The sequence below is a fragment of the Anolis carolinensis genome, chromosome 4 (assembly GCF_035594765.1).
Source record: "Anolis carolinensis isolate JA03-04 chromosome 4, rAnoCar3.1.pri, whole genome shotgun sequence".
Lineage (NCBI taxonomy): Eukaryota > Metazoa > Chordata > Lepidosauria > Squamata > Dactyloidae > Anolis > Anolis carolinensis.
Window position 1 is genome coordinate 129442211 of NC_085844.1, and position 18548 is coordinate 129460758.

The following is an 18548-nucleotide window of genomic DNA, read 5'->3' on the forward strand; positions in this document are numbered from 1 at the left end:
AAAAGTAAGATATTATAAAATTGTGTAAGGCATATGCAGTAAAGAATATATCAAAGAAAGAGGGGACATATTGCATGAAATAGCCTGTTAAGCAAATTGAGAGATGGCTATAAAGTAGGACACTTCAGATTGGTAGTTCTTCAGTGGGCCTGACTATACAGGAGCCTTGGTAAGCTTGATCCTTGATGCAGCCTGATAATTTGAGGGGAGCAGACAGTCCCCATCTCCCATTATTGGGCAACAAGGATCAAAACGTCTGTGTAGTTGAGGCCATTAAAGAACTAAGAATTCTAGCAGTTATAAACTTATAGTAACGGTTCTGTCCTCCTACCCCATTTCAGATTCCATGCATAAACATATATACAGCTATGAATAACTTCCAGTGAAGCTAAAGGAACTAACACTTGTGTAGACAAGGATGGGATTTCATTGTACATTTATTTGCTGTAACAAGCTGGCATGGCTCCCCTTCTAAATCTATTATGATGAATATTGTTCTGCTATACATATAATGTGTATTTTTGCTTTAATCTACAATTATTTCTGCTTGACTGCATATTTTAACCTTTTGGAAGGTGATGTAAACTTTTGAGGAGCAGAATGGCAGCTGTTATCTGGTTACTACACCATATTTATTTATTTATTACATCATTTCTATCCCGCCCTTCTCACCCATCAGGGGACTCAGGGCGGCTTACAATATACATCAGAAACACCGTTGACATCAGATTAAAAGTCTTCACAAGATTAAAAATTACAATGAAAATTAAAATATAAATTAAAAACGTGCATAATTATACATCTAAATATTCATTTCAGGCGCATTTTTCATGTCCAAGTGGGGGTCTGTCACTACATATCTGTGTAGTGTGTAAGAAAGAAGTGTGACCATTTTCTTTTTTCATGGGATGGTTTTATTTTTTTAACACACAAGTGTGTCATGCGTGCAGGCACTGTCTCATTACTATTTCTCAACAACGGTTTATGACTAATCTATGAAAATAACAAAATGAGATTATAGTGTCTTATGTTAAAGATGGAGCGGAACCCAAAAAACTATGATATGTTTCTTGTTATCTTAGACATTCCTGTGTTGCCTCATGTACAAAAGTACCTGAATTCTGTTCAGTATATAGAAGAGCTTCAAAAGTTCGTAGAAGATGACAATTATAAGTAAGTATAAAATCTGTTATATTTATGTGCCTTCAAGTCATTTCTGACTTATTGAGACTCGAAAACCAATCTATCACAGGGATAGAGTGTTCGGGGTGGGGTTACCATTTCCTTCCTTTGAGACTGAGGGAGTATGATTTGTCCAAAGTCATCCAGTGACTTTCCATAGCCATGAAGAGATTAGAACCAGGGTCTCCAGGGTCATAGAACCATACTGGTTCTCAAGTATAAATCTAGCAGAAAATAAAGAACACTGGTTCACTTAATGGTAGATTGTTTGTCAAACCACTGTCCCACATTGACTTTGCAGATGAGTACTGTCTCTTATTGGGCTATAATTGAGGGTTACTACAGTATGAAACTATTGCCTCTGAGCATTATGTGATAGCTGCCATTGCATGTTCTCCCTTTAAAGTCAACATATGATGCATTTACACTGTAGTGTTTGTGTCATGGCTCAATGCTGTGGAGCCCTGGGATCTGTAGTTTGGTGAGAGATGAGCACTCTTTGGCAGAGAAGACTAAAGATTTTGTAAAACTATGATTTCAAAGTTAAAAAAATAATGTTTCATATCGTGTTTGCTACTGAAATTTGAGTTCAGGCACAAATGTTTAGTTTCAGGGTACTAGTGTTAGAAGACAAAAATATCCTCTTAGGCAAATGTCATTTTGCTCATGTTGACAGAAAACTTCAATAAGCTAATTTGGTTTCTAGCCATATATTGCTAATTTAGTATGAAGTGGAGAGTTTTCTAGTAGAGCTGTGATCTAAGTTTCTATTTTCAAAAACTGGACCTGAGTTTCATAACTTGATGCTTTTGTTACAGATACCAACAGTAAACATTTGGAAATGTAAATTGTTGGAAATATTGTTAGCTCGTTGTTATTATTTAGGGGTTGTATGTATCGAAATACAGTCGTACTTCTGTTCAAAGTCCTAAATGAATAATAAATGTATACTTGGTCTTTTTCAAAAATACATTTTCTACTTATCTCGACCTATATTATTAGCAACCTTGTTTGTTTTTTCTAAATTCAGGCTTTCCTTAAAGATAGAACCTGGGACCACTACACCTCGTTCTGCTGTATCTCGTGAGGATTTAGTAGGTAAATGCTCTTAAGGAAGAATGAAGTTTGAACATTTAAACACCCTTTAACACCTTCACAGAACATTAATGGATAGTTTTGAATGCTGTTTTAACTTAAGAAGGAGGATTGCAAAGTTTCAGGAAAAAATCCAAAACTTTCTTTGAGAAGATTCCTTTTGTTATATGTGAAGGAGTGGGAACTCTTTTGTTAATATATATGTGGTGTGTTGTGGAACCATTGTCTTTCTTCATATCCTTGGTAATGGACTGGAATTTGTGAAAATAATTCAAGTTAGCATTTTCTAGTCCTCCTTTGTACTTTCCTTGAACAATATCCTTGAACAAGGAAACCAACTTTTGGTAAGCATATTATAACTTCTATACAACAATACAGGTTGAATTTCCCTTATCCAAATGGCTTAGAACCAGAAGTATTTTGGATTTTTGTTTTATTTTAATTTATTTGGAGGGGGCATGGAATACCTTTATTTGCATGTGTCATTTATGAGATATAGTAGAGATGTGGCCCAAGTCTAAACACAACATTCATATATGGGTCATATATATTTGCAATAATTTTGTACATGAAACAAAGTTGTGTACATTGAACTACCAGAAGACTAAAGTCAGTATTTCAGCCACCTATGTGGTTAATTTTGGAGTATTTTGGGGTTTTGGAATTCTGAATAAGGGATGATGTTCAGCCTCTACTAACTGACTGGTGTAAAAATCTGAAGACTTTTATCACATTACACAGATCTTTGAAAATTTAGAACAAAGGACATAGTTTACAACTTTATGGATCTATGAGATTACATCTGTTGGGGAATTTGAGCTATTAGGCTCAAAATAACCCTCCGTTAACATAATTCCACAAAATTATAGCAGGGTACCAGGAGTAAACTCCATAACCAGCAGAAACGTATGTGTGGTGAGCAAAAATGCCCTTCTATTTCTAGTCTAGTTACTCATAGAGGACTAGAAACTTGATGACACAAAGATGAAACCCAACACATCCTACTCCCACAACTGTATTCAGTAGAGTCTCACTTATCCAAACTTAAATGGGCCGGCAGCACATTGAATAAGCGAAAATGTTGGATAATAAGGAGGGATTAAGAAAAAGGCTATTAAATGTCAAATTACGTTATAATTTTACAAATTAAGCACCAAAACATAATGTTTTACAACAAATCCACAGAAAAAGCAGTTCAATACACGGTAACATTATGTAGTAATTACTGTATTTACGAATTTAGCACCAGAACATCACAATGTATTGAAAACATTGACTACAAAAACATTGGCTACTAACAAATTGACTACAAATAAAGATAGAATTGCATAAAATGAACTTACAGAAACAACATTGTCGGAAATTAAATCCGTAAAAGTTCAGTCCTTGCTGCCTAGAGAAAAAACTGTGGATCTGGGCGGGAGGCAGATTGAGTTGGATAATCCAGAACGTGGGATAAGTGAGACTCTGCTGTACATCATTGTATCTAAGCTTGATGATGCAGAATCTCAGCAAATGTAGATACAAAGTAAAACACTTTGCAGTCACTGAAAATGATGCATTGACCATAATATAGTTACATTCTTTCTTTGAGATCCCGAAAAATATAACCAAAATGTGTTTGTTATAAATAGTTTCAGGTACTGCTTCTGTTATTGATTATTTTGAGATAGAAGTTCATGTCATTTTGGAGAAGCATTTGGATGCCCTTTGAGAGCAGTGAGCATTCTAGAGTGCTGCTATGTTGTAAAAAAAAAAAAGGAACTAGAATCCGATAAGTTGTCACATCTAGAGTTTAAGGAGACAAATGTGATTTACAGAAGTCACCTTACATTCATTTTTAATCTTCCTAAGTTCCTTTATTTTGATGTAATTCATTCTGTAGATATCTGTGAAGGCTACATTAGGTCTAGACTTAGTAAAATAGATCAGTTAAATTCACCGAGCAACAATGAAACTCTCAGTCTGCCTATTATATAACAACAACCATCCTTTGCCTCTAATATCATGTCCTCAACATGCTGCCCAATAAAGTTTTTCTACATGCTGAGGGGCTTATTGCGATCAGACCCAGGGAAAAATAGGAATTGAAGCTTCAGTTACCTGTTACAACAAATTTATCTTCCTGGATGTCTCACTGGCTTTTGATACATTGATTATGGTATCTTAACTGGAAAAAACCCTGACAAATGAGATTGGAGGATTCCTGCATTACAGTCTACAGAGTCAGTTTCAGAGAGAGGTATTGAGGGTGGCTCAACATGATGGCTAATAAACTAGGGTAGAGCACAGAGTTTCATCCCCTGTCTCTTGCTGTTTCATATCTAGTTGAAGCCTCCAGGGGAAGTTATTGGGGGTTTTAAGTTTAGGTGCCATCACTATGTGAGCTATTCTCAGCTTTACTTCTTATTGTTTTAGTCAGCTGAGACTAGCAAGAACAAGTCCAGTCAAAGTTGTCATAAATGTCATATGTACTCAGCTAGAACCTGCTTTATCCTTTTTCCTTTGCAGGACCAGAAGTTGGAGTTTCTCCTCAAAGTATACGAAAAAACGCTGCAGCTGAAGGAGCCTTATTGCCACCTACTCCTCCATCTCCTCGGAACCTCATGCCACATGGGCATAGAAAATGTCACAGTTTAGGATACAAGTCAGTCTTTCATTTGTCTTAGACACAGTGTGTTAGCATCCATACTCTGTATTTTCATCTCACAAGACCTCACAATAGTAACCTTTTTGATATCTTATTTGCATTTGAATTTAGCAGTGAATTAATATAAGTTTGCTTAAATGTTTCCTGGAACAGTTGTAATTTTAAAAAATAGATAAAAGTATTTTTGTAGCAAACAAACTAATGTCAGTATATGTCAAAGGAAAATCTTGCTACTTTAATAAAACATGAGAATCTTCTGAACTGAAATTGCATAGAAAATGATTTCTCTGTAGCTGACCTCCACTAGTCTTGACTCACTAAACTAAATGTAACACACCACCATCCATGTGTGGAAGACTATCGAGACTCAATGAGTCTTATGTTCTTGCTATCCCTTTGAGGCTGTGAAAGCAGTGTCTGTCAAGCATTTGTCATGGTTTCATTTGTTCCTGTGGGTTGTAATCTCTTTACGTTTGTTCTGTAGGAATTTTGCTACTATTTGATGTCTTTAATGTCTCATTAATTAGTATAATCAAAATGAAGTTTTGAATTAGGTGTTCATAAATAGTCACACAATAACTTGTAAAGAAAGATGGATATATTTTTATATTTTATGAAGATAGAGGAAACCAACTTATCATTTTTGAGCTTGGTCCTGAATCTTAAATGTTCTAAAATTAATTCATGCAAAATATACATGCAACATTTTGTGTTGAAACTGGTACCTTTACGAACAAGCGTCTGCAGATATTGTTTGTTGTGGGAGAATTTGATTTATTTGTGTATGTAAGATGCTCACTGCAGAAGGGGCGGCACACATGTATGTAGTCAGTTAAAGCTAAGTTCTTCTTGTGTCCAAGTTCAAAATGAATAGTGTGAATCCACCCTTCAACAATATTTTCCAAACCAGTTGTGGATATATAATAACTAGATGCTAGAAAGTGGTGCATTATTACTACTGTATTATATTTTGATGTCATAAAATAATGTGATTAGTCTTTACATCTTTGTTCTTTTTCTAGCTTCATTCATAAAATGAACACAGCGGAATTTAAAAGTGCAACATTCCCAAATGCAGGACCAAGACACTTACTGGATGACAGTGTCATGGAACCACACGCCCCGTCACGGGGGCAGGCTGAAAGCTCTACTCTTTCTAGTGGGATTTCAATAGGTGAGATTTTAAGTTTACTGAACCAGAGAAAAAAATATAGATATATATGCAAAAATCTGTATTTCTGAGTATAAATCTTTATAATTCTCTTATAAAATGGAAAATCCACAAGTTTATTCAAATTTAAAATCCCAGTGATAGTGACATACAGTATATCCCTTATATGCTCATGTGTAAATCTAGAAATTTTAGTTTAAAAATCTTTAAAACTGAGTTGACATCCTTGGGTATTGACTGTATGTTAACTGTACGTTAACTCTTACCAAAGAAAAAAACCCACCAAACCTTAACTCCGAATAGAATAGTGAAAAGCTAGAACTCCTGGTAGAAACTAAAAAAAGCCTCACCCTCTCTACTTTCCCCACCATGAAACTTTTGAATGCCTGGGTGAGGAAAATAGCAGGGACAGCCACTGGCAGTTGGATGCTCTAACCACAGAATGACCCTCGATTTATCATTTGTCATATAAAAATCCATAATTTGGGCCCCATAACCTGCCCTCAACTTATACACGAAATCAACTTAAAATCCATAATTTGGGCCCCATAACCTGCCCTCGACTTATACACAAAATCAACTTATACATGAGTTTATACAGGACATGCTACCTTTCTTCCAGAGAGTCCTGATTGATACAGAAGGATCCTCTCTTGTAAGCAGGGAGAATGGCATATTAAGTTAGACAATCTTTAATTCCATCATGAATCATGTTTAAACCGTTTTAGCTTCAGCAGGATGCCTCTAGTTCACAGCCTATGTTAATGTTATGTCAGATTTTATTTGCTTCTGATTTTACATGAAAAGCTTCCCTTAAAAGGATGTCATAGAAATAGCATTCAAAAATGAAGGCTCTCATGACTTTGGAAGACACTACTGACTTGTACTGAATTAAATATTTTAAAAATATTTAGGAAAAGTGAGTTCATTGTCTCTTACAAGTCTGGAATAGATTCCAGTAAAATAATTTACTCCTCTTATTCTTCAGACCAATGTACATATGACTCCCATGTATTCATTTTATTCACTTTCAGCTCCAAAGGTTGCCTGCTCTCTTAAATAATACCTTTCTTATTCCCTTATGATTTATATCTGTGTTTTAAGTCACCCTGAGTCCCATGCTGAGAGAAAGGCAGGATATTGCTGCTGCTGATACCTTCCTTTCAAGCAAATCCTTCTCTGTTTCACTTTTTTTGCTTAAAGTTTTAGTTCCCACATATGCTGAAATAAAACTTGAACAAATACAGCTGTCATGAAATCAAATTTTTCATCTGTTTATCTTCTCTCCATCTTCTTTACATTTTCTTCTCATTTTATAAAACTTTAGATAGGAAACAGCTTAGTGACTGTCAATCAATCAATCTTTCTTTATTACGGTCCATGACCAGCACAAAGTGGGGCACGAATGCCCTGGGAAAGGGAAATGCAGTTCCTTAGCGAAGCAGTTATAGAAAAAAGGAAAAGATTAGAAAACAATTTGAAATCACAGTTTTTAAACACAGGTTAATGTAGCAGGTATGGGACTGAAAGGAGAGGTCAAAGTAGTGACCTATCTTTTGTTTGTTGCTCTATATCAAAGTACCCCAGACAGATGGCCATCCAGCCTCTGTTTAAAAGCTTCCAAAGAAGGAGCTTCCACTATACTCCGAGTAGAGAGTTCCACTGTTGAACAGGTCTTATGGTCAGGAAGTTCTTCCTATTGTTCAGATGGAATCTCCTTTCCTGTAATTTGAATCCATAGCTCCAAGTTCTAGTCTCCATGGAAGCAGAAAACAAGCCTGCTCTCTCTTATAATAATAATACTGTAATAAATTTATTTTTATATCTCGCTCCATTTCCCCAAAGGGACTTGAGGCAGCTCACATGGGGCCAAGCTCAACAACATACAATAAAATACAACAGTATAAAATACACAATATAAAATACATAACGATCACAATAGATCTGGTCATGTAAGTGTGATTTATTGTTATAATTGTATTGTTTTACTTTGTTTAATAATGTGTATTATGGTGTTATGTAATGTTTGTGTTTGCTTTTATGACTGTAAACCGCCCTGAGTCCCATCCGGGAGATAGGGCAGTATATAAATAAAGTTTTATTTATTATTTATAATAACACAGCTTCAACAGAGTAAAAAGCATGGCCATTAAAAAAGGCAATAACATGGCACTTCAGTCCATAGTCTTGGTGAAAAGGTAATTTCAATCGTGCAGTGAATTAGGAGAGCTAATCATGGCCATTCATGATAAGGAACAAAAGACTGTGTTATAGGAACTGGTGGGGACTCAATCAACTGTTCACCTTAGTCAAACCTATCTTGAAAAAACAAGTTTTCAAAGTTTTTCTGAAGGACATCAATGTAGGGGCTAATCTAATTTCTCTTGGGGAAGAGTTCCAGAGCCGGGGGGGGGGGGGGCACAACCGAAAAGGCCCTCTCTCTCATCCCCACCAATCGTGTTTGAGACGAAAGTGGCAACGAGAGTAGGGCCTCTTCGGTGGATCGCAGAGTTCATACAGGTTTGTAGTAGGGGATGTGATCACAAAGATAGGCAAGACCCGAGCCGTTTAGGACTTTATAGGTAATAACTTCTTTAATATTTATTAATATGTTCATATCTTTGGGTTATTTTTTTTCAGGATGAGTTGCAGATCATAAAATCTAGAATCTAGAATAAGAAATGTAGAGATTTTGGCAAGTATTACAAAGTACTTCAAGTTATCAAAAAGTTTAGCGATATGTTCAACGTATGTTTGATATATCTGGAATACGGTGCTGTTTTAAAGCTTTATAAAGGCTTAGATACCATAACTGTATCTGTCTTGACTTAACTGCAAATTATTTTTAAAAACACACAAAATTTCTTCCCTGTAAGATGTATACATTAAATAGAAAACAGCATAAATAGCTACACATTTTACTTAAATTATTAAACTATATTCATAGGGCCCTTCATCTGTAATAAAAATGTTAAAGATCTGACAGAGCTTTATTTTAATCATTTCTTCAAGAAATGACCCTTTTCAAATGTTGATTTCTGAAGGGATCAAGTGTTCTGAATATTTTAGGATTACTACATAGAATTTAAAATGCTAATATTCTTGCCATACATGCCAGCAGTCTTATGTCCAGTGTATGGTTCTGAATAATTAACAAGAATTAGTATAACATTTTTCTCGTACATTAAGTGATAAGAATGCCTTTCAAATCGGGGTTGTTAACACCTCACAATATCAACCATGACACAATCTTGTATTTGTAGAGAAATTCAGTAGCTGATTGTTAATAAAAAATAATCTTGAACACAGTGTTATTAAAAGTAGTATAGTGGTGTAACAATTTACAGATGTGTATGGGGAAAGGTCAATGGGGAATGTTTGAATCCTTCGGTAAGGCACTTTATATATGTATGCCAGGGTTGTCTTTGAAACCAGGATGATCAGTCAAAGCAGATTAGGAAGATGGCTTGGATTTGCAAAACCAGACTTCCTAGACTTTAGGACTTACCTAGAACCATAAAATGAAAACTTTCTCTTACAGTGGGAATAGTGACTATTTTTTCTCCCTTTGCTTGTCTTCACTGCTAACTATTCCATTGTCATTTCCCCTCCATAATGTACCAAGTTGTTTTATAAGTGTTATAAGTGTCATAAGGATTTCAGCAAAATCCTGGTCTATACATCACTTCCCATACAAGGTTTTGAAGCTTAATTTTGTTAATTTGTTCCTAGATTTTAATCTTTAAAACATTGTAGAGGCATTCCTATAACATTTAGATTCCAGAGCCCGTGTTTTCAACATAAAATTGACAGCCACTATTTTAAAATGATTCATTTGGAGGAAGCACTAGATTTATGAGAATTCATTTTTCTCCTCTTGAATAGGATAAGATACGTTAGTCCTCTGAGATCATGTTTTCTGTCTGTTTCTGATTTCAAGCTGAGAGTTAATCTGTCAAGGGATGAACATTATAATTTTCTAAATTGTCGTAAGTTGGAAAGGAGCTTGGGAAATAGGAAGAGGAAACAGGTGTCTTGTCTGCAATTGTTTAAAAAAAGCAGAATACTATCTTGTTTGGAAGAAAGTGACACAGGAGCAGAACCGTTAGAAACCATATGGAGTTACATAATTGATTCCAAGCTCTCCCTTCAGTCAGGAATGATGTGGCACAGGGGCTACAATCTCAGTCATCAGAAAATACGGAGGTGGCCTTGAAGGATTGTATGAATGGAAAGTCTTCTAGTTGTTAGAGCAGTGGTTCTCAACATGTGGGTCCCCAGATGTTTTGGCCTACAAGTTCCAGAAATCCCAGCCAGTTTACCAGCTGTTAGGATTTCTGGGAGTTCAAGGCCAAAACATCTGGGGGGACACAGGTTGAGAACCACTGTGCTAGAGAAAGAAGAAGCATGTGGTAGTAGACAGTTTGCTGCTGAGGGAAATGGGTGGTGGTATGTGGATCTGACAATGTCTGTAGAAGCATGCATATTAAATTTACAGATGACTCTAAATTAAAAGGGGCAGCGAATGCCTCAGGGGATAGAACCAGGGTTCAAAATGACCTTAATAGAATCAAAACTAACAAGATGAGTTTCAAGTACTCTATATATGCAGGAAAATCAAATGTACAAATGCAGAATGTAAAAAAGATAAAGATTAGATAACAAACTAAACAGTGTGATTTAGCCGCCAAAATAGTCAATGTAGTTCTAGGCTGTATTAACAGCAAAGTAATGCTCAGTTCACGGGAAATAATAGACTCACACTATTTGGCAAAGGTTACATGCCACCTGGAAGACTGTGTCCAGTTCTGAGTGCCATAGTTCAAGAATGATATCAATAATCTGAAATAATGTTTTAAAAGCCTTATGGCAAATGTCTTAGAAAAACTGAGAGATTAAATTATAGCCATATTGCAATGGATGGATGTCCTTTAAAGCAGGTTGGATTTCCACTTCTCAAGAGTGCTGTAACTGTTGTGGGGTTGGACTAGATGAGCTTTGTGTTTCCTCCAATTCTATGTTTCTGTGATTCCTGAAAGGATAGGAGTTGTTGCAGCCCAGCCCCTTGTTTGATCCCTTTTCACCCAGACACTACACAGTTCAACAATAATAATGAGTTTATTGAGAAAGGAGTATATAAAAAGTAACAGCTTCAAAATAGTGCAAGCAGTTCTCTAAAAGTCATTTAAAATAAGCAAACTAAGCATGCAGGAAAGTAAACTCAAAGGCCAGATTGTAAAAGCAATATTCAAGTTACATCCATGAGCTAAATATCAAGCGCTTGACAAAAGACAAAGAGCAACTCTGAACATGAATCCAAAAATCACAGAAGATAAAACAAGAAAGTGTATTCCCAAGGTGGTGGCACTTAAAACATGACTATAATTCCAAAGACTTGAAAACTTGAAACAAGATTTGTAATCCAAACAGGAGACCTGAAACTTAAACAGGAAAACAACATCCAAAAGCCAAGAACCAGAACTCCTGACTCAGAGCTTCATAGACAGACGACTTGATACATGAAATTCCAATGTTGAGCTCCACACCGACAAAGCTTCAGATTCTTTACAAAGTCTCCCTCTTACCTAAACATCATTCTTTCCCACATCTGGACTCCCTTTGTTTATCTTTCAGTCTCTGAAAACAACGAATCTCTCTCTGCTTCACACCCTTCTGTCTGAGCAATAAATGCTGGGTTATCGGTAACCCTCCATTCTCCTCCACATTCCTTTCACAATCAATCCCTGGGAGATTCTCATGAGAAACACGGTCTGTTTTCCCGACAACAGATCTATCTAAAACACTTTCGCTTTCCCCCACAGAAGTAACAGGCTCAAACAAAAAATCTTCAACCTCATCTTCAGAGGCAGGGGCTTCACAAGCCTCAACAGGAATGGATAGCAGTGCAATATTAGTCATATGATACTGAGTCAGCTGCAAAACTGTCATGTTTCTTTTTCCCAATGTTTGGATCCTTGGACTTCATTTCATTATATCTGAAGGTTTTGTGCCATTTAGCTTTGGATAAATTCTAATTTGCAGTTTTGTAAAAGGAAATGTGCACAAGTGTGGGTTTGAAGAGACATATCATAATTGAGAGTGAAGATGGTGTAGTGGTTTGAGCATTAGACTATAACTCTGGAGACAAGGGTTCAAATCCCTGCTCAACCATGGAAACACACTGGGTGGCATTGGGCAAGTCACAGCCATTGAATGAATCTTGGTAAAGGCCTCAGAATAAATCATGACAAGAAAAACTCATAGGTTTGCCTTGGGGTCACTGTAATTTGGAAACACCTTGAGAGCACACCACCACAACAACGGCTATCATAATTGGCAAGGAATCGTAGAATGAGAAAGTTCTTTAATCCAAATTGCTTTTTTTTTAGGTAGCAGTGATGGCTCTGAGCTTAGTGAAGAGACTTCGTGGCCAGCATTTGAAAGGTAAGAGAAACTCCATTCTAATTTCATTTTGTTCATATTTGAGGGCTGTTTCACATATGATAGCTTTATATTTCCGTGTAGGGAGTAAATGTACAAAACATGTAAAAAATCTATTCACATATATCTCCCAGAGTGGTTGCATTATGAAAAGGGAGTTGGTATGTGGCTCTTTACCAGCACAGGGAAAATATGCTAGGAAAATGTAATATGTGAAGCAGTTCTAACTATATTTTGCACTTGAATGTAACAATTACTAGTTCATTTCCAGCTTTTAAAAAAATCCAGTTGCCTATTAGAGCCCAGTGATTCCCAACCTTTGGTCTTCCAGGTGTTTTGGACTTCAGTTCCAACTATTCCTAAAAGCTAGTAAGGTGGCTGGGATTTCTGGGAATTGAAGTCCAAAAAACCTGGAGGACCAAAGGCTGGGAACCACTGTTCTGTCGGCAAGCATAACAATGTATTGGAGTTTCTTCAAGCCATCATATTTCAGTTGTATAACATCTATTGCTTTGACTCGGTTATCTCACATATGAATAGCTGGTCATGCTAGCTATCATCAGTTTATTGCACTAATCAGTGATAAAGAAATTCAGCTCCCATTCTTTCATAGCCTAAGCTTCAGACCTATCCCCAAGAACACTATCTACCCTGAGAGATTTTGCCAATACAAAACAATTTTGAGTCTTCTGTGTACTTCAGTAGATGTACTTGTCCTCTTCTACAACCAGGTTTTTTAAAACTTATTTGTTGCCAGCATAGTTCAGGCCTCAGTTTAAGAAAGACAATGAAGCTGATGCTACAAGGTCAGTATACTAACATTTGGAACATCCAAGGCCAAGAAGGCCTTTAAACTAGAACCCACTTTTTGATACCACAATAGCAGTTTGTAAGTGAAGGGAATTTTTAGCCTGATCTCAGCCGGATATGAGTACCACTTTTGCAGATGGTTAGCACAGCAGAGAGTAGGTAATATAAGAAGCCAGTAGGCTCCTTTAAGACTGTGATGACTTCTTCGAATGAGCAGTATACCATTGAGGTTTAGACTGAGACTTCTCCTCAACCATGCATTGGTCTGCTTTCAAGCTATTGATCTTCATTGTGATTTTCTGGGTGTTCACTTAATATGCAGCACTTGAGGTGGATTAGGAAGCATGAAGAAAAGAAGATTATTACATTAGATAATTATCCTTGTGCCCTCCTCATTACTCATATTTGGATTGCCAAGAAATCCAAAGGGGGAGGCTTATTTAAAGCCAAGACTGACAAGGCTCAAATACCATATTTCACTGCATAATAGTTGCTATCATGTAATAGTTGCACCTTCTTTTTTGGCCTTCCAAATTGATGTTTTTTTTTTCTTTTCTTGCATTATACTATCCTTCATTGTCTTAATTTTATGTATATAATAATGTTGCTATGGTTGATCTTAATGAATAATGTTATAATTTCAAGCTTCACAATGCCTTTTCTGCAACAATATCTTTATTTACCATGTAGTAAGATGTAGGTAGAAAGATAAATAAATAAAAGGATGCAGATTTATTACTGCATCTTTTTTGTTTGGTTGGTTTAAAAAGATTTCCGGGGTTAGGGCAGGGTTGTTGTTTTTTTTTCTGAAAAGGGGATGAAAGGCCAAATACATTTGGGAACCTCTGCTCTAGATTAACTCTATAAACCCAAGGTGAATCAAAGAAGTTGTGTACATCATTGTAGCGTTTTCTTCCCTGAAGAGACATCAGTACAAGCAAAAGCACTATCAGTTGTTTGTTTCCAAAAAGTCTTTCGTCTCCTTCAAGTATTGCTTTTCACTGTTCTTCCATCAGCATAGCCCATATTTATTCCATCAAGTGTAAAACCAATACCATTTCAGGCTTCTAGATTATTCTGCCTTTGTGCCACCTAATGGAACGTCACCACAGATTCATGGGTTCCAATCATTGCTCATATAGGCTATGCCAGAGTTTTCAGCTATTCTGTCCATTGTCATATTTGGCGCACCCCTCTATCCAGAGCCCTGCTAGGAGTGATTGCCAGTTTGCTCCAGATAGTTGCAGAAGGGATGAATTAATTTTTTGGTATTTCATGATTCCAAAGGCCATAGCACCGCAAGTTCCTCAGATTTGTGATTGGCAGTGATCTCTACCAGTACAAGGTGCTTCCATTTGGCTTCTCCATGGGTCCTTTGGTATTCACCAAATTTATAGCAATGGATCTCCTTCCTCAGGTCTTGAGAGGTACAGATTTACCCATACTGGGACCATTGACTGCTGGTGTCATACTCCCAGAGAGGCAGATATTGAGCCATATCTTTTCTTCAACACCTAGATTTCATTGTCACCCTCAATATGTCAAAGTTGGAGCCAACAAGCGGCAACACTGGACTCCCACATGGGTCATACCTTCCAGTCAGTAGAACGGATACTCTTAGAGACAGAGTCAGTGTAGTGCTATCTCACCTTCACTTCTCACTTACCATTCAGGGGCCATCATCACAAAACTTACTTGCCTGATACGTCTGAGATTTAGTTCTCTTCAAAGGTGGTTACTCAGGCATTTTGATCCTCTTCAGTATCATCAATCTATGTAATTGATAGAGCCATTGCATGTGTGCTTCTCCGGTAGATAAGATCCTGCAGTCTTCTCTCTGGCTTGATATTTTGTCTACCTGACCCAACTTGCATAGTGATTTCGGATGCCTCATGGACCAACAAGACACCCCACTGCAATGACATCATGGTACTGACGATACTGACCACCTCAAAAATCCAAGCATCCAATCAGCGTCTTGAAGTTTGTGGCAGTGATTAAGGCTTTTCAAGTATTTGAGCAGAAATTGAGGGGCATAGTTCTGCCAGTGACATCAGACAACATAATCATTTGTTGTATAAACAAACGAGGAGACACTTATTCACCACTGTTGTTAATTCTTTCCCTGGCCCTGTGGGACTGATATGCCAAGGGACACATTCATCCCATAGCGGTTGCATTTGACAAGTACAGAGAACATGTTAGCAGACTCAGTCAAGCCCATATTCTCCAGAATAAATGTAATGTACAGTGGGTACTTGCCATTTATTTTCAGCATGCAGCTGTTTCTTCATCCCAACAGACTGTGCTGTGGTAGTCCTGGAAAGCAACTCTCAAAACGAGTTCCACAGAAATGCTCAGCAACTCACAAAATGGGTTACACAGATTATATGACTTGCCTAAGATGTTGGCCAGACAACCTGGTCCTGGTTTCTTATGGGTATAATCTATGAGGTCAGTGGCTTCTTCAACATAGAACTACATGGCTACAGCCACCCACATTTATGCAACATGAGGGGCACTTAATCTCAAAATAAGACATGATATGGTTTATCAGACCAAAGTATCGTGAACTTACTTGTCCATCTTGTAGACTGTAGAGTCAGGGCAAATTTCCTATTTAAATGCACTCTACTTTCTTCTATTCTTAAATGATCTTACTGATTCATCTCTAGTGAGTTTCACAGTCACACCCTGTGGTGGTTGTTTTGCTGACTGTGCCCCTGTTCAACAGATTTTCCTTCACTTTCTGTCCCTGTGATAATTGGATTTTGAAAATTTTGGCTTGTTTCTTGTTGAAACTAAGATAACTAAAAAAGCTTCAGTGGAAACTCCTTTCCCCCATGATAACTCTTCCAGGGGTGAATTTCCTTTCCTAGGGGTAGATTGCTCTTACTTCCAGTAGTCTCATCCCAGTTCTTAACTACTGAGTCATTTGTAAGTTGGATGTTTGCAATTCGGGGACTTCCTGTATTTGATTTATGTTCACCAGTTTAAACACTCTTATTGCCACGTGTAAACTGTGCTTTTCTTTGCAAACGTGTGATTTATTTTTGAAAACTGAAAAATATAATTCTTAGAATTAATAGAAACTTGGCATCTCATTTTGCTATATAGGAAAAATAATACATACTCTGTTTAAAACATATGCTTATAAAATCATAACTATAATTGCTTCAAAAATTTACCCTTTGTAAACATATTGTTTCATTGAAAGAGCATACAAAATATAGGAGCTTCTATTCATTACATTGTTTTTTGGAAAAGGTAGCAGTAGCATAACACTATAGATTTAGCAATGAAATGTTCCCTTTCAGATTAAACTAGCTTTTTTTCCTTCTCGAGCCAGTCACTGGGATGCCAAGAAAAATATTCCTGTGCTGTGTGTTCTCACAATAGGAACATGTGTCCAAATAAGAAAAGGATTTTTCTTAATGAGATATGCTGTGCCCACAGAAAGAGAGGTAGTTGCAGTATGGAAAACGGAAGCATATTACAGTGTTCTTAACAAGTTATGATGGCTATGAATTCAGAATTTGTAATGCATACAATTTATAATGGAATCCAACAGGAACAGATTATACCATTCTCTTGGTCCGGTGACAAGAATGGCACGAAATGGCTATCGAGGCCACATGAAGGGCAGCAGGTACTCACCCCTCATGTTGGGGGTCAGCCTTTTTCCTCTGGTGTTGGTAACTGGCTTGATGTTGAAGTGGATATAATCTGACACACCTGGTGTTTCTAATTGCTTTGCCAAATCATGTTGGTGAACTTTTCCTTGGAAAAATAGGCCTTCCCTCTCTTGGGACTTGAATCACATCTTTTGGACTGTGGCTGGCTTCTCTTCTGCAAATCAAATTTCTGTACACTGTCACCCAGAGAAGCATAAGTGTGCTCTCTAAAACAGTGTGTAACATATGATTACGGGAGTAATTATGATAGTGTAAATGGTGTTGGGATCTGAACCACCTGTATTCAAAATAATTTATTTATTAAGAATTGTGCTTTTTTTCTAACTCAGAGCCATATAAATGGCAAGAGCTTGCAAATTATTGGCTGAACCCATTTGAATGGCATTTAGTGCAGAACTGCTTGGAAGCTTCCATACACACCAACTTCATTCTGTAACGTTTTCTCCCAGGAAACCTAGTTTGACCAACTGGAAAAAAGTATAATCTGAAATTGAGTTATTTATTTGATTCCTTGTCATAATATCTGGACCTTTGATTTGGCAGATCACTCAACTTACACTTGACATACAATTGAAAGGGGAATGGAATGATTTTTCTAAGACAGTTCCAAAATCTTACTACTTCAGACTGTCTCTGGAGTGTTGATGTCTCAGCCTACATAAGCTGCTTGGCATACAGTGACATAAACAGTTGCGTCAGTCAAATATTTCCTGTTGTTAAAAGCTGCTCAGCTGCTCACTTATTAGAACACAAGCTTCATTAAAACAACTTCAGTTTACTGCTTTAGGTCAAGCTTTCTGCTTTCCTGCTGCTTCTGTTGCTGCTTTCAACATATCTTATTATGGTAATATGCATGTATTGAACACCTGCTTTTTTCTGTTTCAATAACTCAAATGATTTCAACAAATCCAGTTTTTGAACTAGATTTGGAAAAATATAAGAATTATTTAGAATTCATGTGTTTGAGTGTTGCAATATTTCACAAACCAAAACATAGATGTTAATAGCAACATAGCTGCTGGGATGTTTTTAATTTTCCCACTCCTTATTCATCCTTTTTTATAGTTCTGCAGAATCTGAAGATCTAGCTGTTCATTTATATCCAGGAGCTGTTACTATTCAAGGTGTTCTCAGACGGAAGACTTTATTGAAAGAAGGAAAAAAACCTACGGTAAGAGAATTAGTAGATTATATGTTTATTATTTGAGTAATTACATTTTTCAAAAAGTACTCTGGGGCTTTTTTAAAATGGAGCAGTATTACTCTTGAAGCAGGAATGAAAAGTTTACTTTAAAAGTTCATTCTGAAAAGGTGGTATACGATTAGGATAGAAATGATGACAATACTACATGTATCTAAGTCATAACGTGATGATAAGAAGACTCTCCTTGCCAGTGTTGCATATTGTGGCAATGAATGACGGAATCTTCAGGTTTAGGAACAAATGCCTTGGACCATAACAACCATAATCCCCAGTCCACATGGCCAGTGGTCAGGGATTATG

The 18548-nt window shown here is 36.8% G+C and overlaps 1 protein-coding gene across 3 annotated transcripts in view; it reads left to right on the forward strand.

The window, feature by feature from the left end:
* ralgps2 (Ral GEF with PH domain and SH3 binding motif 2) overlaps positions 1–18548 on the forward strand; it is a 138263-nt gene that overhangs the window by 100835 nt on the left and 18880 nt on the right. For 2 of the 3 annotated variants that reach the window (XM_062977770.1, XM_062977768.1), the window contains 7 exons: positions 1083–1173; positions 2213–2280; positions 4789–4924; positions 5950–6101; positions 12488–12542; positions 16921–16998; positions 18110–18215. In XM_062977770.1, coding sequence (XP_062833840.1) covers positions 1083–1173; positions 2213–2280; positions 4789–4924; positions 5950–6101; positions 12488–12542; positions 16921–16998; positions 18110–18215 — 686 coding nt within the window. The remainder of the gene's footprint in view (positions 1–1082; positions 1174–2212; positions 2281–4788; positions 4925–5949; positions 6102–12487; positions 12543–16920; positions 16999–18109; positions 18216–18548) is intronic. The other variant, XM_062977771.1, reaches the window with a different exon arrangement.